The sequence below is a fragment of the Gallus gallus genome, chromosome 3 (genome assembly GCF_016699485.2).
Source record: "Gallus gallus isolate bGalGal1 chromosome 3, bGalGal1.mat.broiler.GRCg7b, whole genome shotgun sequence".
NCBI classification, from domain to species: domain Eukaryota; kingdom Metazoa; phylum Chordata; class Aves; order Galliformes; family Phasianidae; genus Gallus; species Gallus gallus.
Genome location: NC_052534.1, coordinates 87,782,938 through 87,810,641, shown reverse-complemented (window position 1 = coordinate 87,810,641; position 27,704 = coordinate 87,782,938). Strand labels below are relative to the sequence as shown.

At 45.7% G+C, this 27,704-nt stretch overlaps 2 protein-coding genes across 7 annotated transcripts in view; both read left to right on the top strand.

The window, feature by feature from the left end:
- LOC421892 (transcription elongation factor B polypeptide 3-like) overlaps nt 1-19,982 on the top strand; it is a 34,288-nt gene extending 14,306 nt beyond the window's left edge. The window contains exons 10-14 of the mRNA XM_046939749.1: nt 1,607-1,725; nt 1,871-2,144; nt 6,097-6,367; nt 12,202-17,756; nt 18,252-19,982. Coding sequence (XP_046795705.1) covers nt 1,607-1,725; nt 1,871-1,932 — 181 coding nt within the window. The 3' untranslated portion in view covers nt 1,933-2,144; nt 6,097-6,367; nt 12,202-17,756; nt 18,252-19,982. The remainder of the gene's footprint in view (nt 1-1,606; nt 1,726-1,870; nt 2,145-6,096; nt 6,368-12,201; nt 17,757-18,251) is intronic.
- Nucleotides 19,983-25,181: 5,199 nt separating this feature from the next.
- LRRC1 (leucine rich repeat containing 1) overlaps nt 25,182-27,704 on the top strand; it is a 62,253-nt gene continuing 59,730 nt past the window's right edge. For 4 of the 6 annotated variants that reach the window (XM_046939750.1, XM_040697438.2, XM_015284908.4 and 1 more), the window contains exon 1: nt 25,182-25,669. In XM_046939750.1, the coding sequence (XP_046795706.1) occupies nt 25,511-25,669 (159 nt within the window). In that variant the 5' untranslated portion in view covers nt 25,182-25,510. Of the gene's footprint in view, nt 25,757-27,704 lie in introns of all 6 variants that reach the window. The other 2 variants (XM_046939752.1, XM_046939751.1) reach the window with 1 other exon arrangement.

Genomic DNA, 27,704 nt, shown 5'->3' with positions numbered 1-27,704 from the left:
TGTTCCCATGCTGACAAAGCTGCTCTGCAGCTAGCTCTGTCAAAATGATCTTTTCAGTGTGAAAACTGTTTTAATTGTTCTTGGTTACTCTGAATTTGCCAACAGTCATGCAGGCTGCTGAATATGTGAGTGTAAAGTGACAGCTGGGAATGGGGAGCATAAATCTCTAGCTGTTGCAAAGATAAGACTTGCTGTAACTTACTTTAACAATGTCAGCAGAGTCATTTTAATATAGTTTCTGTCCTCATACTGCAGGGCCTGTAGTTGTGCTGAGTAATTGTTTCTGTGCCTAAGACTCTGAACTAGATAAGCAAACTGGCCTAGGCTTACTGGGGAGAAAAACGCCCAAAAGCCAAACAAAAAAAGCTACCAACAAAACACTGGGAAAGTATATAGGAACAAAGTCTGCTAATTTCAGGATCTTGATTCATTGTTGAGCTGTCCGCCTTATTGTTTGAGATGATGCTGATATGGGGCAGGAACAAGAGCCCACATGTATGAAATTATTAAAACCAGCTCTTATACCAAAGTTGAACTTTTCACAGCTGTACCTTTAGGCGATTTGAATTAGGAAGGTTCTTTCCAAATCGTGTTACCAGTGAGAAGATAGCCTGCCACCAGTGTAGTAGCTTAAAGCGCTTTGAGTGCAACTTCTGCTTTCAGTGGCCTTGTGGGAGGTTGCACCTGTGAAAGATTAGCCTTCTGGTTTAGGTGCTTCAGGTACAGTAGTGTAAATGTCCTTTCTGCTCCAGCAACTGGATGATGTATTCACATATCATGAATTAGGAGGAACTGCTGTTGTGTGAAAGAAGCTGTAAGTAGGGTTGTTGCTTTGCCTGCTTAAGAAACATGAGTTTGTTTAGGCAAGATGTATTAACTTCACTTCTTTGAGTGTGTCCTCTGAAAACCTTCCATCAGTTTTACTGTGTACATCTGAAATCTTCACTTGTGAAGCCTGTCTTGCAGGAGCTAAAAGGGCCATGTGGCACACATGCAGATCGCCAGCAGGCTGTTTGCATTTTGGCATGTGGTAGTTTAACTGGCAGCAGGCGTTAATGACTGGCTCCGAGGCATACAAGGCTGCCTGGATAGCTGACATCATGCTGGCAGCTTAATGCTGGGTTGGTTTAACTGTCCTGCACAGAACCGATGCCTTCTGCGGTTACCTTAGGCCTTGTCCTGTTGATTGGTATATCTAACCTAACACTTAGGATTAGTTATTGTGCCTTTTTCTAGGCATTCCTAACTTAAAAACAATGACATAACACAGCTGAAAACTCACTGTGTCACTTTGCCCTTGTTTTCTGGCAGAGAGCTAGCTCAGCTGCGTTCAGAAAGGCAAATAGGAAAGAACTGAACATGGGCCAGAAGACCCATCATGAGTCATCATGGTGTTGCTAAATGTCTTGATCTGTCATAGTCTGATCGTTTAATTTTAAAGGTAAATAAGAGGCATCATATCTAACAAAGAAAATCTATGCAAGGATGGCAATGGGCTGGATGACCACCTGGGGCTCCTTCTAACCTGAGTTATCCCACGTCTGTATATATACCACATTACTTCATTAAAAGAAAAATCTTTTTTTAAATTTCCTGGCTTTAAAAGAAAAAGGTCTCCAGAAAGCAGAGATGGAAACAATAGTTCGTCAAATCTGACCTCTACTAGCAACAGTGGAAGCTCCAGCTCAAATGGAATGACTCAAGAGGGAAAGAAGCCTATTAAAAGTAAGTGGAGAGATTATATATATAAAAAAAAAAAGCTTTAACTTTCTGGCTATTCATATATGCTTAATATTATGCTACTATCATGTAAATTACTTGCATTATGCTGTAATCCTAACTGGTCTCTCTTGTTTTCTTGTTACTGAAGAAATTGCACCAATCATGAAGAAAACTTTAAAAGCATTGAAGTGTAGAGCTGCACGGCGATAAAATGAGGATGTGTATGGGAAGCTCATGGGAATATCTGTATATTGTGCTACAGTTAATGGAAGTAAAATTAATGTTAACTTCCCAATTTACCTTTGCAAAAACAGTTTTCGTATGCTGCAGGAGCAAATGATTTGCAATAAAAAAGAAACCCTGGACTCCTTTCATACTGCCACTTCCTTATTCATGAATGAGGAAGACCGAACTGAAATAAGGTCAGTGTATGCTAGTAACAAATCAGTTCATATGGACTTCTATAGATTCTGTTTTTATCAGTTTTGTATGAATGTGAATAAGCTTTTGATGGAAGCACTCAAGCCATGGATATATTTTTGCCAAGGTTAGTTAGCAAAAACATTTGAGAAAGGGAAACTTAAATATATTTCATTACTTAGGACAGAAAATTGTGTTAGTTTTTTTTTATGAGCTTTAAAGGAGAGATAGAAATGGACAATATCTGAAGTTTGAATTGCTTTTTTTTTTTTAAAGGAGGCTGTATATACTTCTGGGGTAAATAGGGTAGACTGCAGCAGCGAGTTAATGAAAAGCTGTTCAGCATTCAGCAGTTGCTTCTAGTTGGGATGTTATTGGTATAAGAATTAAAAAAGAAAAATTCTCAATGCGTGAAACTCTAAAGGTGCTAAGCCCTTGTACAGTAGTCAGTATTTTGGGAACAAAGTAGATGGGAGAGAAGCCAAGAACTTTGTCAGCTTGATATTATGGTCATCTTGTAGGAATCTTACTGGCTTCAGAATTTCTTTAAGTCTGGCCAGTCTGGAAAAGTTGTTTTATACTCTGATCTGCTACTCTGACTCTGCTGTGAAGAGGCCTAACTCAAGACCTTGAGGATGGGCCCCTTGTGTTCAAAGTGAAAAGCTACGGGGTCTTAAATAGCTGTCCTCTCAAGAGCTGCAGGCTGCTGCAGTTTGGGACTCATCTATGAACAGATTTACTTTTAGGAATTCCTAGTTGCTTCACTTAAAACAGTTTATTTGCATGAATTTAAAGTCTGGTTTTACCTTCATGGCATGGCTTCCACATGATTGGAGACTGACTGTAGTCACTAGGTACAAGATAGTTTTACTACTAACTTGGTTCTTCTGTAGGTCTTTGCATTCTGAAGCACATGGTAAGACTGTTGTGAAACTAGCAGCTGTCTCTTTCTCAGGAAACCTTGTGTGAGTTGCCTCAGCATCCTGTAACTTTTTCAATTAAAAAAATAATACTGCTACAACTAGATCTTATCAGTCTGAGGTGTGTGTATTCACCTATGCATAAAAGCTTGTGCAACTGCTCTGTACAAGGATTTTTAAGTGAGCAGATAAGTAGTGTATTATGGTTTATTGGTCAAAGGAACAGAGACATAAATAGGTTGCTCCAAAATGAATGCCTCCTATTTATTTCCATGGAAACTGCAACAGGTACAAAGAGCACAATAACACTATTTGATAGAGCAAATTCTCAGCTACAGAACACTTTTTCAACACATTTGCCACCATTAGATGTGCATTTTCACCAGCAATTAACAAGAGTGTGCAGCTGTGCTTGTCAAAGATCTGCACCAGTGGAGGTGACCCATTGTTGCCTCTACTGAAATGTGCCACCCACTGCCTCACAGTACTCACATCCTCACTTTGGTCTCCATTAAATATTCAGCAAGTGTCGATGAATGTCAATGGGTGCAATTTCCTCCACATGGAGGAAAATTCAATTCTGTACCTTTATTTCATATGCATGTCCATGTCAGACACCATTTTGCCAGGCTGCCTCTCTGCTGCCATCTGTCACACAGCAACAAAATATAATGGGATACGTTCAACCTCTACTGCCATACCACCACCATCTGCCTCTGATGTCACGAGGTCAGCATCTTAAAATAGGAGGCATTACTTTCAGAGCAGCCCTAGTAGATTTTCTTTCTGCATTGCTGCGCTGAAAGGAGTGGAAGATCAGTGCAGGAATATTGACCTGGAAATTCTTGGGGGAGAGCTCTGACTGTCTCAAGTGTTGACCAGTAAAAAGGCTGGAGTAGGGCTGCAGTGTCAGTCTTCCATGTTCGTAAATATATTTCCTGAGAGGAAATGTTCAGGATTCAAGCCTGGCTAAACAGTCAGTATACCACCTGTCATTCATGGGACTGACTCTGGTCATCATACAGTTGCTAATCAGTCAGTGGCAGAAGTTTAACTCAACTGTAGGCTTGTATTGCAGGTAGTAAACACTTCTTGCCTCTCTCTTCCAGCAGCCTAGCTGCTTTCCTTCCATGCCATGAGCAAGTTCTGTGTTTGTTTCTGGCAAATAAAATAAGTAATGGGAGAAAACTATGGTTGCAGAAGGAAAGCCCTGCTGCTGTGGAAAAGACCACAAATGAAGGAGACATCTTAAACTGTCCATTTCTTGCATAAAACCCACGTTATACTTCCTGCCAATGTTTCATAGCATTCGAAATTGTTTTCCGTCCTGTTAGTGGTTGAGCCCAAGAAGAAAACCTCAGCCTGATTGCTGCTCTATTTTTAAGAGGATGTATGATCTTGTGCTTTAAACAGACCTTGGGGTAGGAGGAGAAAACAACACAATTCTGAGGTGAAGTGTTGTTTCTTATGAGACTGCCCTCAGAGGAAATGTGAAGCTCCAGGAGTTGAGCTGTTCACAGGGACCACAGATGCATGTATTCTAGGTTAGATCCTGTCCCAAAGCTGGGAAGGGGATTAGGATTTGGCATAACCAATGTGGTCCTAGATAAGAAAAACTAAAAACAGAGTTCAGAACTGCCAGGATTCTGAAGTAAAATACAGCATAAGGCTGTCGTCCAGAAATAAATCATTCCAGTGTTCAGGAGATCAAGGCTGTGGGTTGTTTTTTTTTTTTTTTTTAAGGTATAGAAATCTAGTTTCAGCATTCAAGTGACTTTAGGATTCTGTAGAATCACAGTGGTTTGGGTTGGAAGGTACCTTTAAGATCATCTAGCTCCAGCCCCCTGCTATAGGCAGGATTCCCTGTACACCAGGCTGCTCAAAGCCCCATCCAGCCTGGCCTTGAGTGCTTCTAGGGAGGGGGCATCCACATCCTCTCTAGGCAACCTGTTCCAGTGTCTCACCACCTCCACAGTTAATAATTTCTTCTTGATATCTAGTCTAAATCTGCCCTCTTCCAGTTTAAAGCTATTTTCCCTTGTCACTACCTGCCCTTTTAACCAGTCCCTGTCTAACTTTCCTATAGGCCCCCTTCAGGTACTGGAAGGTTGCTATAAGGTTCCCCTGGAGCCTTCTCATCTCCAGGCTAAAGAGCCCCAGCTTTCAGCCTGTCCTTGTAGGTGAGGTGCTCCAGCCCTCTGGTCCTCTTCATGGCCCTCCTCTGGACTTGATGCAACAGCTCGGTGTCCTTCTTGTGTTGGGGGACCTAGAACTGGATACAGTACTGCAGGAGTGATCTCATGAGAGTAGAGGAGCAGAATTGGTCACACTTCTCTTGATGTAACCCAGGATACAGTTGGCCTTCTGGGCTGCAAGCGCCCATTGCTGGCTTACATTATTGTGTCTTTCATCAGCTGACACCCCAAAATCCTTCTCCTCAGGGCTGCTCTCAAGCCATTCTCTGCCTGACCTGTTTTTGTGCTTGGGGTTGCCCTGAATGAGGTGCAGGGCCTTGCACTTGGCTTTGTTAAACTTCTTGAGGTTGGCATGAGCCCACCTCTCAAGCTTGTCCAGGTCCCTCTGGATGGCATCCCTTCCTTCTAGCATGTCAGCTGCACCACTCAGCCTGATGCTATCTCCAAGCTTGCTGAGGGTGAGGAAAACATCCAGGTCAGAATAGCAGAGAAGGTTTTTCTATGGAGTGTTCAATTGCTTCCCCCCCACTTTTGTTTTTCTTCTTAATGAAAGACTTTAAAATCTTCTTTGTAGACTAAGCTTTAGGTGTGTTTGCTGTGAGCCATGCTGGGGCCTGTGGAAGTGTGCCACGTTGTGTTTGTGAACTCTGTTTACAGATGAAGTTGCCTCTTCTTGTCCCTGAGGACAAGTGTAGAAAAGGTGGTAGCTCAGGAAAGGGCTGCACAGCTCTGGAAGTTTTTACATACCTGTTGTATGGACTCTGTTGTCCTACAGAGGTGCAATTGGGAGACAAAGTCCTTTGCCTCTTCTCCAGTCCCCATCTCTTAACTGTTTGCAGGATGGTGAAGCCTGCAGGAGAGGAGATGCTGCTTGCTGAAGCGTGCGGAAGCAGGAATATGAGCTGTTTGGGCAGAAACAGAGGAGCAAGCTGCTGCCTGCCTCTGGGAGAAGGAAACAGTCTCTTCTGCAGAAGGCAAGAAAGCTGCTGAGACGTGGCAGGGGAGATGATCCCTCTCCTTGAGGTGCTGACCTCTGAGGCGAAGAAGCTGAAGCTTTGTCCTCCTACTACCCTGCTCCTTACAGTTCCAAAGTTTCTTTTTCCCAATGAGGTACTTTCCCTTCTTACAGTTCTTTACAACACAGTACGTTCTCTGCTTTTCTCTCCCACAGATGTGCTCTAGCCAACTCTCTGCAGAGCACATCTCCCATAGTTACCTGAGTTGCTGTGCTTTTCAGTGCTTTCAGACCCTTCAGGCTGGAAGTTAGACAATTAGTCTGTCTGAAACTTAGATAAATACTAAAGTGGTGCATTAAAGTGTGACTTCTCAGAGCATTAGTATTGTGCTGGATTGGGGCTGACAGCTGAATTCTGGCTTTTGGCATTTAGAAAATCAAGAGGAGAATGAAAAGCTGCGTAGAAGTCCCAGGGGCTTGAGCACAAAGCAGCTTCTGTAGGCTCCCAGAAAGCCTCAGCTTGTTTGTGCTACCGAGAGGTGAACAATGCTGATCTCAAGCAGAGTGGTACATCCCTCTGGTTAAAATCCTTGGTGCTGCTCTGAAACTGCAGGTTGAATGCAGCAGTGACCTCTTTACATCAAGGAGCTGGGAGCTCTGTGCCACCAGGTTTTGTTGATTACCTGGGTGATGAACACTCAGATAACAAGTGGGCAGTGTTTCAAATTCCTGTCCTTATTAGAGTATGTGGCATCATTAGGAGGCTGGCAGCCATACTGAACTTGTTGTCATAGTACAAAATGATCTCGTGCTTTAAGTGGGGGAGGAATATCTGAGGAGATGAGGCTTGCCTTGCCTCTCAGACTTCCCCATCCACTCTTTGGCCTGGTGAACTGGGGTGATGTGCATAGATCACTCGAAAAGTCACGCCTCCTACTTATTTCCATGGGAAGTTCAATGGATACGAAGAGCACAGTAACACTGATAGAGCAAATTCTCACCTACAAAATGCTATTTCTCAGCACAGTCACCGTGAAAAATGCACAGCTAACAGCAGTGATGAACAGCAACGTGAGTCCTGCCTGAGTAGCAGAAAGCACATCTCTTTGGCCTGCCAAACAAGAGAGGCTTAGGGAAGAGCTTCCTCAACAAAAGCTCAGACTGGCTCTACTGTTGAGTTATTTAATCATTCAGTGTTATCAAAACGTTCAGTGCTATAATGACAGTGTGTCTTGATTGTAATCTGTATTTACAGTTTTGTGGAAGAACTCATGCATCATGTGTTAAGCATTTGTCTCAGTTGTTTGAGTAGGACTGAACTATATATTGCATTTAAGAAAGCATTGAAAACAGTGTAATTTTCTTCAAATTATGGCACTTACAGCGCAGAGAGAGTTTTCTGAGAAAAAAGCAAGTGTGTGACAGACTGTGTTTTTGGTGCTGCTGGGACTGGCACAGTGCTTAGCATTCCTCATGGTTCCTGGTAGTTGTTACAACCCACTGAGATGCTGAGCTTGCATGGGACAGGACAACCATTTGCCCTACCAATGTTCTCCTGGCTCTGAATGGGAAGCTTCATGCTTCATCCATCGTCTGTTCATCTGCTGAATTAAATTTAATTAAAAAGGAAAAAAAGCCTTAATTCCAGGGGAGAATTGCTATAATTCTCAGAGTGACAGTTTCCATCTGACCTGCCCCAAAGGAGAGTGGAGGCTTTTGTTTGGGGGCTGATCCTGCTTACAGATGCCCTGCTGCCCCTTGTCCTCCATATTGGGCTCATTCGTCCCTCCTGCTGCCTCAGGTATTGCTGCTTACCTGATCACAGAGGCTGTTTAGCTTTTTTGAAGGCCGTTATACTGTGATTTCCAGGCAGCAAGCATTATGCCATCGGGAAGATGACCACATCAGTATGTGAGTATGGTCCTGAGGAGAGTTAGGAGAAGGCTGGGGCCTTGCAGGCATCTCTAGAACTTCATGAAGCCCATCTTCTGCCTCTCCTTGTCCTTTCTGGGACAGCAGGGCTTGTATTGTCTCTTCCTTGAGTATTTCAGCAAATCTGGGCTCCTGAAGCTCGGCACAGTTTGATTCTGCAGCTCTCTCCAGCAATTACAGAAATCATGGTCTGGATCATTTCCTCGCAACAATTGCTTTATGAGCAGGCTGGTATGCAGCTTGCAAGTTTTTCCTCAAGATGGATGCCAAACCACAAGTGTGGGCAACCTTAAAAATCAGAGCAATGTCATGCTAATCGGAGATTAAAAATAACATTCAGTTTTTCTGGTCTCCCATCCAACATGCTAATGGAGCTATTGGTGTTGCCAGCTCTCCCTATAACACTAAGATGTTTTACCTCTTTTCTGCCAAAGCCTGCCGTCATTTCCAGCCTCTCTTCAGGAGCTGGAATGTGAATTAATCCCTGTGGTGCCCTTACCCCTTCCCTTATTGTTCCACCTAGCTTTGTTGTCTGTCTGCCTCTCCCTTGCATTATAACCCTTCGTCCTCCAGCTCTGATGCAGTGCAGCAACGTAACGCTACAGAAGGAGAACCTTTGCGGGATACCCTGGTGTACATTCCACCTTCCTCATGTTGTGCACACGTTTTTCTTTTATAGCCCTCATTTTCAGGGTGTCCCCTTAGTTCCCACATTGAAACGAATCCCTATTCTGAATCATGAGTAATGATTCTAGAGGCAGCCTCCCAGTTCAGGGACACAGCTGCCTACTGCGTAATGGATCCCAAAATAATCACGATACTGTTGATGCACTCAAAAACGGGGTATGTTTGCTATCTCTGAGTGCTTGTTCATCCTTCTTTCAGGCTGCTAAATAAGTTTTCTTCACACTTTGACTGGCCAACTTGACATTTGGTGTGAAATAGGTGCTTGTGTTCCCGAGCACAGATGCCAGGCTCAAACTCAGGCTTAGAATGTCCGATTTAGCGTTTGAAAATGGGACTTTTCCTCTGAAGCCTGCATGTGTGGGCTGAAGGGGAGCTGGAGCTGTGGGTGAGGCACGAAGACTGAGCATTGCCCCCACCCCACCTGCAACTCTGGTGCCTTTTTATAGCTTTTTAGATAGGCTGCTTTGTTTGGGTTGTCCTCTGTGCTGTTTTATCTAGTGGGGACAAAGAGCTTCAGAGCAGCACCAGCCATGCTGATGGCATGAGGCTGGTCACAGACAGCTGTATGGAGGCCTGGTGACCTCTCCCAGAAGGCTTGGTGGCTGTGGCCTGTTCTTCTTCAGGCACATAGCGGCGCCCAGGAGCAGAGGTCTGAGCTCACTTCAGTTGGGCATCATAGAATCACAGAATGACTTGGGTTGGAAGGGACCCCAAGAATCACTAAGTTCCAACCCCTCTGCCACAGACAGGACCACCAGCCTCCAGAAATCATGCTCGGATTCCTCGAATGCCACGTTTGGCACCCCACGATTTGCAGGAAGTGTCACATTTCCTTAGGGGTAAGGCAGCAGTTCCCTGGGGCATGCTGATCATGCACTGCCACTTTCCATTTAGGAAAATGTAAGCACAGGAGGCTGAAGGAGAGTGACACTGCTTGCCAGACGTGCCTCCGTGCATTTGTGTTCAGACTGTGAGGTTTACGCTTCTCTTTGCGGGAAGCCCCACTGGCTCTCTGGCTTTTCCTCTTTATCTGCCTGAATGGCAAATAGTATTGGAACATCACCTGCTTGCGTGAGACAATGCTTCTGGCACAATGGGATTCAGGAAGTCAGAGAAAGCTGATGCTGCCAGGCCATGGGGGTGGTTGTGCTCACTTTATGGAGACATCCATAGGAATTTCCCACATAAAACCCCCAGATGTGGGAGAGCAAATGTGAGTGGAGAGGTTGACTCCTAAGCACTGCTGTGGGTGGATGCGGGACATGCAGGCCCGGACTCAGATCGCTAAGCTGCAATATTCATTGTCTGTGAAGTCCAACGGTTGTACAAAAAATCCACCATCACCAAACTGGAAAAACAAAGCTCTGTGACACACACCTATTATTTTTCAATATATAATGATAGTGGTAGTCAGACTTCAAAATTGCGAGCACTCTGGTCAAAGCTAGATAAATTTCTTCAAAGCACAGCAGACATTGCCTTGCTATTTTCAGACCCCAGCAAGACCCAGCCAGCAATTCTCTGCCATATAGTTTTTCTCATTGCAGACAGCAGGTTTCCATCCAGATCATGGGCTCAGGGTGATAAGGAGAAAATGGCAGTGTTGTAGCATCCGGTTTGTTGAAAATCGACGATATGGATGTATATATTTTTTAATTTGTGGAAGATGAAGCAGGGATACTGCGGAATTTTTTGAAGGTCTTTAACTAAAAAGAACATTTTCAGTGTCTTACAGAGCAGAGGGAAGAGAAGTATTCTGGTACAGACATGAGTTTGATGTTAGTGGCAGCAATGCCTATGCAAGCTTTGTACCATTGGAAATGCCGAAATACGTATTTGCTGTTGTTTTGTTACTTACAGTTCTTATGCAAGCAACTTTTTTTTTTCACTTGAGAGAGAGAGAGAAGGGGAATATTTTTGCCTTTATGCCTCACAGCTGAGAGCAGGCATGTGAACCCAAATGAAACACATGAGAAGGAACTAATGCGGTTGTTTTGTCGCTTTTCAGTCTGTGTACGGTAGGGATTCAGTCTTTGATGGACTGGTGAGAGGAGTGGAAGGATGAATCGCTTGTCACCATATAATCTGTCAATGTATAACTTGTCAACATATAATCTGAGTCAGCCTCCGGAGGAATAAGTACATGCTTTGTGGTTGCATTCATAATGAGCTCAGTGAAACGCAGATACCTTGTACTAAGCCAGAACAATTTAGCCGCAAGATTAAGCTAATTGAAAAGATCTCTCTAATTTCGGGATGAGGTTCTTGCAAGCGGGTAGGGGCTCTGTGTCAAAAACTCATCACGGTGCCACTGTAGGGAGCAAAGAGCCTCGAAGCTCTGCTATTGACGATATTCACTCGCTTTGGCAAATCTCTTGCATTGCAGCACAGGTTGCAACACCTCTCAGAGCTCCAAACTACTTCTCCACACCTGTCCCTGCCTGCTGTCTGTAATTTAGCTGCTCCTCATGAGCTGCTTTATGAAGTTTATGTAATTAAAGTTACATTTGCGGAGGAACAAAGAGGAAAGACAGGCAGTTCAGTCTGACTGGGAACCTTGACTTGACTTTGCTTAGTGCATAGTTTTAAGCATCTGCTCCCTAACTAACGTTAGCTTTACCAATAAGTAAAATCAGATAAGTATCTGTGTATGGCACTGATGGTCCAGAAAAGCTGTGACATAGTAGAGTGACAGTGACCCCAACAGTAAGGGGGAAAAAAATAACCTGAATTTCTCACTCCCGCTCTTAAATTCCACATTGCAAAGTGAAGGATGGCGGGAGTTTATATGCTGTTAGCCAAAAGGCATGGCTGCCCCAGATAGTGCCTGTAATACAGGAACTTTTTACTTAAGCGTGCAGAAATCCATGATGGGATTTATTTCCTGCTCTTCCTAAGCTCCCAAAGAGAGAAGAAAAATATGCTGTAATCCTGGAAGAAGAGTCAGCCTTGAAGACTACAGCTCTCCATCAAATACAGTAATGGGAGTGCTCGCCATGCTCTCTGCTCACTGTTTTTTTCCCCTGAGCTCTAAATATAGTTCCCAAATGTGAAAGCTGTAAATTCTTACAGTCTCATGGCAGTGTGAGCTCATCAACTGGCATTGCCAGAGCTTCTCTCCTCTCTTGCCTTATGTTCCTGGACCCCTCACTGCACCAAGTTGAGTTTTTTCCTGATTTAGCAGTGAGACACATTCGTAAAAATAGGCTCTCAAACTGCTGAGCAAACATTTCCACCTCCTTTCTGGAATAAGATCTTGTGCTCTTGTAGTAGAGGGTGCATTGGTTCAGTAACTAATGTCATAATAATTTTAAAAAAGATAAATCTTTCTGTATTTCCCATACTGATTTGGATTATTTCTCTGCTGCAGCCAATGCACAGGAAAGCCAGGGCAAGGGGAGATGAAGGAGAACAGTGTTCCCTCAGGAGCTGAAAGGTTTAGGCTGAAGACTGGCTTGGGATGGACAGATGACTTGAAGCCATCTGGGAGCTGTTCTGCCTGCACTGAGACTGCCAGAGAGCAGTGCTGGGTTGGGTACTTTGGAGCTGCAATCTCTGCTGACCACGAGCACTGGGTTCAGTTTCTGGTGAAGAGATTTAAGCCTAGCTTGACTGACTGCTACAGTCAATCTGAGTGGAAAAGAGCAGTGGGAGAAGGAGATAGAGATTACACAGGTCCCTATTCTCTGACTGTTCCATGCATTCTGCGCTGGAAGTTACTAATGGAAGGTCTGGAGCTTATTCCTTTGCTTTCAGTTCTTTGCTGGTTCAGAGCTATGGAGGGTGTATGAAGAGCTACCTGACAAACCTTCAAGGGATTGCTCTGAAACACGTAAGTAAAGAATCACAGTATCATTAAGATTAGAAAAGACCGTTAAGATCAACTAGTCCAACTGCCAACCCATGCCCACTGTGCCCACTAACCATGTCCCTCAGTGCCACGTCTGCACATTTCTTGAACACCTCCAAGGATGGTGACTCCACCACATCTCCAGGCAGCCTGTTTCAGTGCCTTACCGCCCTTTCTGAGAAGAAACTTTTTCTTATATCCAACTTGAACCTCCTCTGGTGTAACTCGAGGGCATTACTTCTCATCCTAAGTGACATTAATTCATAGCAACTTTCGAATAAGGTAAGGGTTTCTTGTTTGTTTTTCATCATTCTGCAGAATTTCTGAGTTTAGGTGAGATGTTACTTCTTGTGTGTGACACTGGACAGCCAATCCCCAGGGAAAGTACAGCCTGTAAGTGTACAAAAGTGTCCCATTTCCTCCAGAAGTTATTTTGATTTTGATGTATTTTCCCTCTATTTCTACTGTGGTTCCTACAAGATGCAATTTTCACATCCTAGAATGTTGTTTTAAATTATCTCCTGCAATTAATTGCTATCAATATTACAGTAACGGGAGGTAGGAGTAAATATTCCACTTGGGCATTTGAGGCTAAATGTCTAATGGTATGGTGCAGGTTGCGTGCTGTACTGATTGGTTCCAAAGGGACTGGTTGGAAACAAAGGGCTTTTAAAACTCATGGCCATGTTTACCATCTATAGCTAAATAAGATATCTAGAGGCTAACCTAGAAATGTGATGGGGCTTGTTAATTTTTATTTGTTTTAAGGTACAAATACAACTGTGAGCCTATCATCACAGGGAAGCAGATAGAAGAAGATGAAGCGATATTCTTGGCTACATATTGCTGGGTAAAGCTTACTGAGGCTGCCCCCAGTTTGTTGCAGCCGTGAGCCCGTGATTATGTGGAATTTACCCCAGTGTGGAAAGCTTATGTAAAAGCCTTTACACCACACACGACCTACTTTAGGCCCCTGTGAAGTGCAGAAAATTGGCATAACGGGTCAGGTGTTTCTGCTACGAACACAAATCCTTCGTGAAAATCGCTGCTGCAATGTTTAGCCACTGGATGTCCTCGTTTTCAAAGGTCTGCAAAGGTTGATCAGCCGGAAAGAGACATGCTGACGTTTGCAGAGTGTTGCATAAAGATGTTCTGTGTGTGCTGTGTATTGCCAAACTCCAAGCTTACCACCCATAAAGCAAGAGAATCAGCAACAGAATTGGTTTCATTTCTTAGGGCTATTAAACTCCTACAGCATGCAGAACATGTAGTTTGTTCCATCTTTCTTCTTGTTGACTGAACTGTTTATTTCTGTAAAAGCTTGCGTTGCTGTACTGTTGCATACTTAAAGCACAGAGTAGCTCACTACATTTCTTCCTCCTTGCAATGCTGTGTTTACTAGACTTGGTTACTGTTTTTGCTGTGGATTCTGACTCGAGCTTGATCTTTCCAAATCCATATTCTTTTTGAAGGCTGTACTCCTCTCAGCACAGGGGCTGGCTCTGCTGACAACAGCATCAGCAGCAGTGCCAGCCCAGAGGCATCCCTGATCCGATCCCACAAGGACATTCCCAGCCACACGTAATGACTTGCTCCTGCTGCCCTTGCCCTAAAAGCTGGCCCTCCCCTTTTCTCAGAAGAAGGCTTCCTTCCTCCTGCAGAGAGTGAACCATCACTGCTCACCTTTCCTTTGCTGCAGGCTCCCATGCCTGAGCATCCCCTGCAGCTAAAGCCTGTTTCTTGTAGGTCTGATGGGATCATCCTCCTTGCCAAACATTCCTGTCTTTTGATTATTACCTGATATGGCTTGTCAAACACTTTCCAACAGCTTATAAAAATCTGAGCTGGGGGGAAGGCTGGCAACAGGATATCTGTAACTACATGAGAATTTCATGTTTGTTCATGAAACGTGAATGTGTTCATGAAAAACTACCTTGTTGGGTTTTTTTTTCAGTCTAAAGCTTCAAGGAAAAAAAAAACTACTTAACTTTTTCAGCCTTTTAATTTCTCTGATTTAAGCTACTGTTAAACCACATTGTCTTTCCAACAATGGAAAGCCTGTGCTATGTAAACACATTTGAAATCATGACAGCAAGTTTTGCCAGAGGACAAACTCGGTAGAAAAATTAAGGCTGGACATCTTTCCCTTATAAAGGGTTCTTCTGTTATAAACTGACATATTTATGCTAGACACATTTGCTTCATGTACCAAGCATGGTAGTTCCATTCCCTGCTGGTGCAGGAGGCATCTCTCCAATAAATCTCAGTCTCCCATAGCTGCTGAAGTCTTCTAAGGTGACTGGCCAAGTATGCCTTTATTTTTCTACTTGGTAATGTCCTTCTCTGGTGGCATGGCATTAGAGGAGTGCTTCAGAAAGAGGCAGATATGTTATCTTTCCAAACACAGCTCTGCAGGACTGGTAGATCTTTGTGGAGACTCATTCTCACAGGTCAGAAGAGGAGCCATGCCCAGAGCTTCCCATGCGGATAGAGACCTGAGGTGCACCAAAAGACTCTGAATTTGGATATTTGTTCCCCACTCAACAACCATGCTGGTTTCCAGATTCTAAACCAAACCTAATATTCAACTAAGCAGAGAGAAAGATTTGGAATGCTAGAAAATAGCTAGGACAGAGGGAAAACCCCCGTGGCAGGTCCAGGTGATGTAGTGCTTGATCACGATGTCATTGCCTTAACTCCAAGTACACCCTGCTGCTTCTCTAACAGAGAAACTAGCAGAGTGTGGTAGCAGCACACTGCCTTGTGGACGTTGAGTAAAGGAAAGCAGCTTCAAAAGAGGCTATGTGAGGAAAGAGTCACAAAGTCACCAAGTGACTGAGGCTGGCAGGGACCTCTTGGATCCATCTGACCCCTGTTCAAACAGGGACCCTCAAAGCAGGGTGCCTAGGACGACATCCAGGTGCCATCCTGTTGAAGGAACAGATTTATCAATCCTTTCCTATTGTTCTCCATGCTAACTGTGGTGGTGGATGTGGATGAAGAGGAAACAGAGCTGGAGCCCATCACCATTGTTCTGATAACAGTCCCTGGGCAAGCTGCAAGCTTTTCCTCCTGCACCCACAGCCATCCCTGAACAACTGGAGCCCACTCTAATTTTTTGGGTGGCTTTTGAAGATCTCATTGGAAAATGAGGGATGCTGCTTTTGGTCACTGCAAAATCAGAGAATTGATTTGGAAAGCTGGAAAAAAAGAGGTAGAAGGTTTTACAAGCAGCAAACCCTGGGTTTACAGTGAACAGAGAGGATTTTTCTGTCCCTAGTATGGGAACTCAGATGCAGCTTCAATGAAAATCAATAATTGATCTACATCCATTTACAGATGCATCAACACTTACGTAGGCTGAAAAGCCTTATCCCTGTGTGCACATTTTGCTTTTAAGCAGCTTGTTCTTGGGCTGCTTGTGAATGTGTCTGCTCTCATCACACAGGGAATGCTCGGTCCCTTCTAGGAGCAAGCTGGGGCCCTGTCTTTTTCTGCTGGATGCCAATAAGGGGACTGACAAGATAAGATGTTGAACTGCCACACAGCTTGTTAGATAAGTGCAGAGCCCTTTAAAGCTTGAGGTGGAACCGGGATTTACCTCTTGGAAAACAGCAGCCGTCCACAAAGCCCGTTGTATGCACAACAGTTCTCCCAACAAGCAGTGTAGGGCTGAAATCAAAATAAATCATTTTCTCTCTCTTTTTTTTTTTTCTTTAGATTTTCTAGTATAGACTGAGGCTCAGCAAACATGCTGTGATTCTCCCTGTTTGCTGCTTAGTGCCACTGTGCAGCCAGTGCAGGTCACATGTCTTTGTTCCCTATATAGAGGTAAATCTGTGCTATGTTATGACAAATCCGAGAGGAATTTCACTTTTGCTTCATCTGGTAAATGAGCAAACACCTTGCTCTGACCAGTGCTTGCAAGGAGCACGTCCCTGGGTCTCCTCTACTCCTGGTGCTGTCCTTGTGGGATGCCCTGTGTTTTACAGCAGAGAACAGGTCCTGGTTGCAGGAACCTGCCAAACCCTGCTAAGTGCAGGGGCCCTTGTATGTGCTGCAGGACATCACATGCTGCTGAAAGGCTGCTTCTGCAAGGTAGCAGCCCATAGTAGAACAAGCAGAGCCAAGCTGTCCACTTTCCTGAAAAGGAACAACTAGTGTCACAGAAACACAGGCTGGGTGAGATTGGCAGGCACGTCTGTGTGCATCTGGTCCAACCCCTGCTCAAGCAGGGACACCCAGAGCAGGAGCACATCCAGAGTGAAGATATCTAAGGAGGAGATTCCACAGTCTCTGGGCAACCTGTGGCAGTGCTCTGTCACCTGCACAGCACAGAAGTACTTCCTGGTGCTCAGAGGGAATGCCCTGTGTTTCACTTTGTGCCCATCACCTCTTGTCCTGGCACTGGGCACCACAGAAATGAAGCTGGCTCTGTTCTCTTTGCATCCTCCTTTCAGGTATGTATGAGCATTGATGTGATCCCCCCCGAGCCTCCTTTTCTCCAAGCTGAGCAGTCGCAGCTCTCTCAGCTCCTCCTCACAGGAGAGTGCTGCAGCCACTTCATCTCTGTGGCCTTGGACACTCTCTAGTATGTCAGTGTCTCTTCTGTAGTGAGGGGCCCCCGGATGAACACAGGACTCCAGATGTGGCTTCACCAGTGCTGAGGGGAAGGAACCTCCCTCACTCTGCTGGTGATACCTTGCCTAATGCAGCCCACAGAACCACAAGCCTTCTTAGTGACAAGGGTACACTGCTGACTTATGTTCAGCCTGGTGTCCACCGAGTTCATGGAGAATCTGTGGGATTTTTAGCTGCTAAATATTACACTGCATGTACTGCTGAATGTATGTGAACTGATTGTTTTTGTTGTTTTTTTTTTTTTTTGCCCAGAGGGATCTTGTACAAATCTCATGGTTATTGCAGCGAAAGGCACATTGGTGGTCTTTCTGCTAAGCAGCTCCCTTTGCTGAAAGGACTTTTTCCAAAGCAAGTGGTCTGGATAGCAAGATTACTGTGTGACTTTTCCGTGTACTGCATACCATATTCTCTGGCAAACACATTATCAGAAAGAGGTGATCATTTTAGCTGATGCTTTCTTGAAAATATCTGAATCTGAGTCAGAATCATGAGGTAGAAAACATCTCTGGTGAGATTGTGAGCAAGTAGAAACTAGATCTCACAGAAGGCGGTGCTGAGCCAGCTTGTGATAGAGATTATCGGCTCTTCTCATCATTTGTGATGACAGAAGGAGAAAAGGCTCCCTTTGCTTCTGAGAGAGATTAAAAATGTGAAGAAAGAGGTTATGTTTTCAGTTGGAGGGAATTTCAGCTGAGAAAGATGAGCAGGGAAGCACACAAAGGTCAGAATCCTTTAGCATTTGGGTATCAGTGTGAGGGAAGAAGAGACTCTTGCAGGATTTACTATGTTTCTGCAGAAGCTAGGAAGTGCCAAATAGTTTTGTTTCTGGCTTCGCTTATATCTGTTGTGTCCTCTCATCTTTTCCTCTATTCAGTTTCCAGCCCTGGGATTAATTCATGGTGTAGAGTAGAGCTTCCTTGGTCTTGCAGGGGTCCTGTAGGAGATGAAGAGAAAGGAAGGCTGAGACAAAACCTACATCATCCGGCCACATCTGCATTGGACCCAAGGCTGGGTGAACCACATCTGTATGGCTTCAGGCTGAAAACTGAAGACACTTAAAAGGTCTTAACCAAGTGAGCCCACTAAACTGATTTTGAGTTCAGGTGGATGAGAGCTCAGACCTGTTCCAGTGTACCAGCAGCTCGAGCAGGTTACAAAACATTGGTGCCTTTAAATGTGGATTTTAATGGCTTTTAACTTCCTCCTCAACCAGGCAATGATTGCCATGAGTGGAAAGACATCCCTGTGGAGATTACTGAGATGTGTTTGGAGCACGCCTTCATGCCCATGCAGTTTCGACAGAGCCTATCACCATGCATGGGCTGAGGGATGCAGTGAGGAGCTCTGGGCTACGACCAGCCGGGCTTTTCTTAGATGAAACAAGCATCCAACACCAGGCAGGCAAACCCAGCTCCATCCAAAAAAACCCAGCACTGCATGGAACAAGGTGGTGGATGTGCAGGCAGCAGGATTACCAGCGTCATCCTGCCAGCTGGGGCTGCAAGGAGCGTGTGCCAGGAAGGAGGCCAAGGTTTCACATTCCCTTATGTCTAAAAGGTCTGTGGGGCATTTGGGTGAAGCACTGAAAACTGAAAATATAAAAAAAAATGGTATAAAGCTTGAATAAGATGTTCAGATTCAAGGTCTGTGTTTGCATTTGAGGTGAATAAATAGTGGTACTTTGTAGTGAGCGGTATCCACCGTCACCTCTGGTTGATGGTACTTCCATGTGAGGGTTCCCACCAATGGACAAGCGCAAGTGTACATTGCACAACAGATAGCAATTGGAAGAAGTCAGTTTTTCAGGCTCGTGTCCAACAGAATCATCAGATCTTTCTCTAGTACGCATATTTTCAAGTTTTTGTAGTCATCTCATCTCTTCATATAATCAAATTAATTTGAATACTTTCTTAAAATCCAACAGTCTTTACCAAGCACAATGGTATCTGGAGAAACCTCTCATAGAAAGGCTGAAGATGTCCTGACAGCATTTCCTTGCCTTTGGGAGTTCGTGAAAGGTATGCCAGAGTCCCGCTCCAGCTCATTCTGCTTTCTGTTTACTTTCTGATGGCCTGCAGAGTGTTTGATATGTGTCCACAAACTTCCTAATTCACCACAGTATGTCTGTTTGCCAAGATTTACTTGACCCGAATTCTTTTGATAACAATTGTTTGTGACAATTTTAACACAGGTTGTACAGAAGGAGATAGCTGGTTTAATAGATGCTGTGACCTGGACATTCATGCTTTACCATTTTGTTGCCAACAGGAAGCTCATGGGATTTTTTCCCCCCAATTTATTTATTTTTAATCTTAGCTAATTATTTTCCAACGATATATTTTCTCACAGCTGGAAGACTGAGCTGTTGTATATATGTCCTAAATTGCTAACTTACCTTTTGGTATTCAGCATAATGTCTCTTCAGAAAGGCATTTGAGTCTAAAGACAGTTGTGCTTCTCATTGCTCTGCCACATAACAGCGAGTCACTCATTGCATTCAGTCATCAGCTCTTAACTGCAATTGTTGCTGTGAAAGAGGCAGAAAAAATATGTTACCTGGTGCGACTGCTCACTACAATTTTTCTATTGGGTATTCTAAATACATTCTGCTTATATTTCCTTTATCCTTGGTCTGATTCATTAAATAAGTCACTTTCATATTCTATTTGTTCCTTTTTCTATGGAGAGATGTCAGATGTTTCATTCTTTTTACTGAAGATCAGTAACACTTTTCTAATGTATTTCATGATTTGAAAAAAGAAATCTGGCTAAAATAGTTAAAGCACAACAGTTTTAATTAATGTGCACTCTATGAGCTAAACAGCTATTATAGGAAATTAGCGAAGAGTATAATCAACGTTAAAACTTGCCTTTATGAATTCCAAATGTGGAATTGTATGTGCATCTGTAATTGTAGATAAGGCTCCATGTGATTACTCTGAGGGCATTAAACTTCCCTTTCAGCTAAGATGAGAGGAAGAAGGAAATTATGAACCACGCCACAACAATATATGTATATATATATATAATGAGCCAGTTAAAATATTTTTCATTGTTGACAAATTTGCACTACCCTCAGTGTTAGCTGCTTTTGCTTCCCATCACTCAGTAAAATATTCTCCAGATCCATTGATCAGTACCAAAGTAACGGGCCATAAGGATGGTGCCAACATGAGCAAAGTTACTTGCTGCTGCCATTACACTGGCACAGTTCTGCCCCAACAAAGACAGCAATGAATACAGAAAAGGTATTGGGAGTGGCTGAAGTCCCTTAGTTTGTTGAGCTCAAAGAGGAGGCTGAGGGGCAGTGGGCATGGAACAGGCTGCCTATGGCAGTGGCCATGGCCCCATGCTGCTGGAGTTCAAGGAGCTTTTGGACAGTGCTCTCAGACACAGGGTTTAATTTTGGATGGTCCTGTGTGGAGGCAGGAGTCGAAGCTGATGATCCTTTTGGGTCCCTTGCAGTTCAGAGTATTTTGATTCTGTGATTCTGTGAATCCTGCCTGGGCCAGCTCCCCAGCAGACAGTTATGTTGCACAGTAATGCTGAATGAAGCCATCCCAGCTGGCTTCGAGCCCACTGGGAGCTGGGTTCCTCCTCAGTCAGTGGATGAAGAGTATGGGATGAAGGTATGGCTTGGTGCCCACCAAAAACCCCAAGCTTCTCTGTCGGGTCTGAACGCGGGGTGACTTACCTCCTCCTGGTTACCTCTATTTTCATTTCAATCCCAAACCCAGCAGCTTGGTTGTCTCTATCAGGCATGGGAAACGGAGCACTAAACTGCATACAATGGAGTGTTATTTAATTAAATTATGGTGTTGATTCAAAACAAATTCAGATGCAGGTCTGAATTTGTGCCTGTACTTGCTTGCTTGACAGTAAAAGAAGTAAAAATTTGCTGTGAGAGGTCAGACCTCTTCTTGGACAAAGCAAAGTAGTGAAAAGCTGAAAAATATTTGGGGCTCACAATCTAGCCAACAGCTGTGACAGCAAAGCAATGGAAGGGAAAGCAAAGGACAAAAAAAGAAAGACGTGAAAAACCATCCCCAGTCACAGGCTTCTCCCTACCTGCCAGAACCAATTAATTTGTTCTTCTGGCCAAAGAAGATGATGGGTGTCAGCCCTTGAAAGTTGGTGTGAAATAAGAAACCGTAGGATACAATGGAACCGCATATTATTGGCCACTCCTTACAAACCAAAGTGAAGCAAATAGGATTAAAGCAAAGTAATACCTCATGTGATTACAGCTCATTGTGTTCAAATAAAAGGTGACGTGAGTGATTTGTTTGGGGGTGGGAGTGGAGAGGAGGAGAGAAGGGATGCAGCAGCTATTGCTCAAAGTGATTGCTATTTATAGCACTACAGAAACACACTGAATGTGTTAAATGCACTGCTGGCAGCATGTGCCACTGAGGCTTTGCATTATCAGAGGGTAATTCATCTGAACTCGCGGGGGTATCTTTGTAACAGTGATACATTAACATTATTCCATATCAATTATTTCAGACGCACAAAAACTTTGTGGATGTGAGGCTTGTGACTGTGTAACCAGAATTCATTGCAGCCTTTGTAGCTCTAGTCATTATGGGAGTGCTTCGTAGTTCACCCACCTGCTGCTTGTACAACCCCCTTCTAAACAATTCAAACAAAAACCAAGGAATAAGTGTGGTTGGAGTCCTCAGCCAGCAAAACTGAGAGGCGTATGTCAGTGCTAACGAACTCCAGCACTGCGCCCAGCCTGGCTCTGCAGCTCTGCAGGCTTTCTGCTTGCTGGTAGTTTAGCAGTACTCACGTTGACTTCGCAGGGGTGGCAAACACCTCTTCCAGTGGCATCAAAGCCTGTGTATTGAGAGTACTGGTTAGATTATTGCAGCCTGGACTGCTGCTATCACCTACAGTCTGTGAGTCTTTCCTTCTTTCTTCATGCTTTTCTTGTTTTGCTCCAGCTTCCTCATGCTCTGTAATTGCATCTCCTCCTCTCTGAGGGCACTGGGAAATCTGGCTGGCGGAGGGAAGAAGGCCTTAATGCAGGAGTAGCTTCAGGAACTTGGTGTGCTTTTTTTTTTCCTTTTCATTATTTTGCTTATTGTTAATTTAAGTAGGTCTTAAACTCTGAATTTTATGAACTACTTAAACTATGCTGATGCGAACAACTATTTCTCTCCATTCTCTCCCCCCTTTTTTCCCCCTCAGTACTCCAAAACGCTTCTTACTGCCCTGACTCAATATTCCTGTTTTTGCTGTGGCAGCACTCACCTTCTCCACATTCACCCAAACCCACAGATGTCTGCGTTTTTTGGCCTTTTATAAGGAACTCAAAACTTGACGCTGTTGGCTTGAATTGCAAACAAATGGAGTGTTCCTTTTGGAAAACCAGAGAGCAGTTCTGCATGATCAGTGCCAAGGAGGGGATCTGTGCAGTGTGCCCTTGCTTTCACTTCTCCTCAATAACAACTGGGCAGAATGCTCCTGAGCTCAGCTTCGCCTTATCTATATTTTACATTTCATTGTCTGAGGTCCTTAAATTCACATAGAAGCACTTATATTTTTTTTTGTTGCCAAGCACATACAAGGGCAGAGTCTAGAAAGAGAAGCAGGGATTTTCAACACTGATGTTCTTGCCTACATACCCAGACCAAACTGGTAGTGCTTGTAGGATGGTAGTTTGTCTGATGGTCCAGAAGATACCAAGTTTTCAGTTGTAACCTGTCTCCCAGATTTCAGTTATGACATGACAGCACGGCGTAGCAAGTATCTGCTGCCATTTCCAGCTGAGAAGGTGATCCCTTACACACAGCACAGCCCCCCTGGCAGTCCTGTGTAGGTGAGGTTGCTCCTTGCACGTGTGCTGTGAGTAACTGGGGTGTAGCCAGCCCTCAGGAGTGCATCCTCTTTAGAAGAAGAATGGTTTTGGCAACAATTTCTCCTATGTTTATATGCACCTTAATGCACTTTAACAGAGCAACAGTGATGGACACAAAGCCTGGTGTGGGTTGCCTGATTGCAGTGTGAACTGCAGAAAAAAATAATGTGAACCGTGGCATCATGGTAAGGCAGAGTTCATCTTTTCCCCTCCAAAGCTGAGTTTGGAGAAGTCTGACCATGCCTGCCTGAGGCTGAGTAAAGCAGCTTGCCAAGAAAGAACCTGCTCTACGCATTCATTTCTCTAACAAAAAGTCTGTGGCATTGCCTCCCTTACAGACTCCATGCACCTCATTGGCTCTGGGCATTGTTGGGAGAGTTGTAAGACAAAACCTAGATGTCATGAGTAAATAAAATCAAGGCAAAGAGTATATAAAAGTACTGAATTACTTTAAGAAGAAGAAGAAAAAAAAAGCTTAAAATAAAATGGAAGCAAACCAAGTGGCTATCAAATGGCAATCGAAGCCAGGCAGGACTGGGAGAGAACAGCCCTCGCTTCCTTCTGTGGGGGAGCTACACTTCAGTGTGCCATTCAGCTGTGTAAACCAGCGGGAGTGCTGCTATCAGAGCAGGCAGTGCTGACACCTTCTCTCCAACACACATCTTTAGTCCTGGCATGGGTAGAACTCAGCGCAGCCGATCGCTTCCTGCTGATTTCTAAACAGCTCTTCAGCTTAGTTGTAATCAAGTCAGGGATGTTCACAGTCCTTTCCACTCTGACTTCTTTGCATTCTTTACTTGGATACACGGGGACTTTCCACATACTTATTTTAATTACTGAATATATTGGCTCATGTATTACTATCTAATAATACCTGCAAAGGGTAATTTTTGAGAAGTTTGTTGATCTGTAGGACAGCAAACTGTAACAGTGCACACAGTCCAAAAAGGCCCTAAAATAGGCAGATCCCTGCAGTGTCCACAGAAATGAAACAAACGTAGCTTGCAAGACTTATCAGCTCATTTAGGATAAAAAAAAGTGATTTTATGACTACTGATTGCAGCAGCACACAGGGACAGAAGGGCAGAGGCTGCTATGATAAACTTTTCCTTCCGCCCCACTCCTATACCTGCAGGCAGTTATCGTTATGCAAGGAAATAGCACTACTTCAAGAGAAGCTCTGATGTCAGATGCCTGTTTTCAAGTCTATTTTACATCACCGTGTGGGTCCCCACGTTGGCATTACAGAGACCCTTGGAGGCCATGGAGAAGAGGAGGCTCCAGGGAGACCCCATGGTGGCTCTTCAGTATCTAAAAGGAGGGGAAAGACTCTTTAGCGGGGTCTGTTGTGATAGGGCAAGGGAAATGATTTCAAACCGAAGAAGGGGAGATTTAGGTTGGAAGTAAGAAAGAAGTTTGTTACAGTGAGGGTGGTGAGGCAATGGAACAGGTTGCCAGAGAGGTGGGTGTTTGGGCCCTGGAGACACAGGCTGGCTGGGGCTCTCATTTCACAAAGCCTGTAGCATAGCATAGCCTATTGATTTCTTTCTTTCTTTGTTTTTTGTTTTGGAACAAGATCAGCAACGGCTCCGGTGCCCAAACAGTGTCCCATACTTCCAGTACATCACTTTCTACATTTACTGCACCGCTTTCCTCATAACTCTGTGCTCGAATAGTTGCAAAAGGAAACACTGACGCGACCCGCAGACGCTCGGTGAGGCTGGCGGGCGCCTCGGGCAGGGCCAAAGGCAGGCAACGGGGGCGGGCAGGGCAGGCTGAGGGCACTCCGGCTCCTTCGCGCCGCTCCCACCGCGCCTCCGCCCCGGGGTGAGGGCAGCGGACAGGGCGGCGGGACCGCGGAAAGTTGCGGCGGCGCGGCCCGCAGCCGGAGCCGGAGCCGGGGCGGGGCGGCGGGGCCCGGCCCCGCTGATGTCAGCCGGGACGGGGGAGGAGGGGAGGGAGAGAGGGAGGGGGAGCGGCCGCCGTGTTCCGGGTCAGGCGCGGGAATGCGCGGCGTCCGCCAGCAGCGCAGCGCCCGGCGCCCCGCGATGCCCCTGCGGGGCCGGCAGCGGCCCGCCGAGGGACAATAGGGGGCTGCTCCTCGCCGCGCTCCGGCTCCCGCCCGCTGTTCTCCCCCCGGGGCCGGCGGCGCGCTCGCCCGGGGCCGCTTCCCTCCGCCGGGGCGCGCTGGATGCGCGTTGCCGCCGTCTCGCCGGGTCCCGCGGCGGAGAGCGGCCGGCGGGGAGGGGGCGGCGGTGAGCGGCGTCGCCCGCCCCGCGGCCCCCAGCGGCCCGTCCCCCCGGCGGGGCGGCGCGCTCCGCGGCGATGTTCCACTGCATCCCCCTGTGGCGGTGCAACCGTCACGTGGAGTCCATCGACAAGCGGCACTGCTCGCTGGCCGCCGTGCCCGAGGAGATTTACCGCTACAGCCGCAGCCTGGAGGAGCTGCTGCTGGACGCCAACCAGCTCCGCGAGCTGCCCAAGGTGAGCGCGGGGAGGGGAAGGGGCGGGCGGGGCGAAACCGGTTCCAGGGCCGCCGCGTCGCCCGAGCGCGGCGGAGGGAGGGCGCAGGTGAGCAGCCCGGCAGGTGGCCGCCGAGAGCGAGGGGCGGCCGTGCGGGGCCCTCCTGGGGTACTGAGCCGGGCACGGGGCCCCCGGCGCGAGAAAAGTGTGGAGCTGTTGGAGTGGGTCCAGAAGAGGGACGCGAGGATGATCGGAGGGCTGAGGGAGCTGGGCTTGTGCGGTGTGGAGGAGAGGAGGGTCCGGGAAGGGCTCACTGTGGCCTTCCCCTACTTACAGGGAGCTTCAGGCAGGAGGGAGGGCGACTTTTTACACGGGCAGGTAGCGATAGGGGGAATGGTTTTAAACTAAAGGCGGGGAGATTGAGCTCAGGTGTCGGAGAAGTTTCTCGTGGAGAGGGAGGTGAGGCGCAGGCACAGGCTGCCAGGGCGGCTGTGGGTGCCCCGACCCTGGAGGTGTTCGAGGCCGGGCCGGATGGGGCCCCGGGCAGCCTGAGCTGGTGCTTCATGTAGCAGCCAGCAGCCCTCGGCACAGGAGGGAGTTGGAACTGGGCGATCTTTGACATCCCTTCCGACCTGAGCCGTTCTACAGTTCTGAATGTCTCTGCTCCCCACTTTGTTTTCTCCTGTTCTTTATTAAGGCACACGTGAACCAAAATGAGAACCCCCTTTTTCCCTACTTTTTTAATTTTTTTTAAAAATACATACCCATCATCCTCTCAGGAACACAAATTAATAATTTTTATAGTAACTCAATAATAAAAAAAAAAAGTAATTATCCTCTTACTGTTGCACAGGGATCCTTTTGGTTTCCCATTTCAGCACTCCCCTTCCTTTCCCAGGCCTCCCTGACCATTCTGCCTCATTACTCAGCAGTGTGCTAGAGAACTTGCCCATGTTTGTGTTGACAGTGACCTTTCTTAGCTGCTACCACTGGTGTCTCAGGCTCCTTGCCCTGCCCACGCATATTTTCCCTTCCTGCCATGTCCTTGGATGTTCCAGGATCTTGCTTACTTCCTTCAGTCCCCATGCTCTTTCTGCTCCTTGCTTCCCCTCTCTCACATGCCTTCTGTGCCTCTTTCTTGACTGCCCTTGAAGATGTTTTTTCTCCTTTGTGCTCTGCTCTCTCTCCCTCTGCTCCCTCCCCTTCCTCTGCTGCCTTGCAGGTTCCATCATCTCCTCTTGCCCTTCCTGCAGGATGAGCCAGCCTGGTGGGATGTGCTGGAGGAGCAGGCTGTGCTGTTAAGCTTCTGGTGGTTTTCCTCAATACTGAGGTCTCTATATCCTTTCTTGGCAGTTGTGGATATTTTCCCGCAGAACAGCAATTTCTAGCTGTCAACATGCTTCTCGCTGCTTGTGCTTTACAAGAGAAATTAAAGAGCTGCACCCTTCAGACTTAAAAATAAGGCCTTTGTCTAGGGCCAGTTGAAGAGTATGGGTCTTGTTAAAAAATTCCTCCTGCGTTGGGTGTGCAGTATACCATCTAAGAGCCTTCCAGTGGGTATTTGGTGCATCTCATTTGGCTGGGAAAAACATATTATGTGGGCACCAGTGAGCACAGAGTGACTTAAAAATGTAGCCTGTGTTTTTCTTCTTAAACCGAAACCATTTTTATTTTCCTTGTGAGTGAAAACTTGAAGGCTAAGCTGTAATGTGTAGTGTATCATTTGCTACGTGCCAAGAGCTGTACTTCACCGAAGAATAAGCTTTCTGCCAAATTGCTTTGATAGAAGAAAATAACACATTCTGCACGATGCATTTCAATAGCTAACCTAATGAAAAGCATCAGGTAAAAATGGGATGCTTTCAATTCTGTAGATCAGCCCGTGGTCAATTAAGTGTTGTCTCCCCTTCCTGTGCATCAGAATTTAAGGGCCAGTACATCCCGTCAACTTAATTTCTCTGTCCATGGAATTTGCTGCAGAAAATTGGATCTTGGCAGTGGTTTTTTTCCTCCTATTTCCCAGAAAATGGAAATTTCTTAAGGACCCATGAAGGCA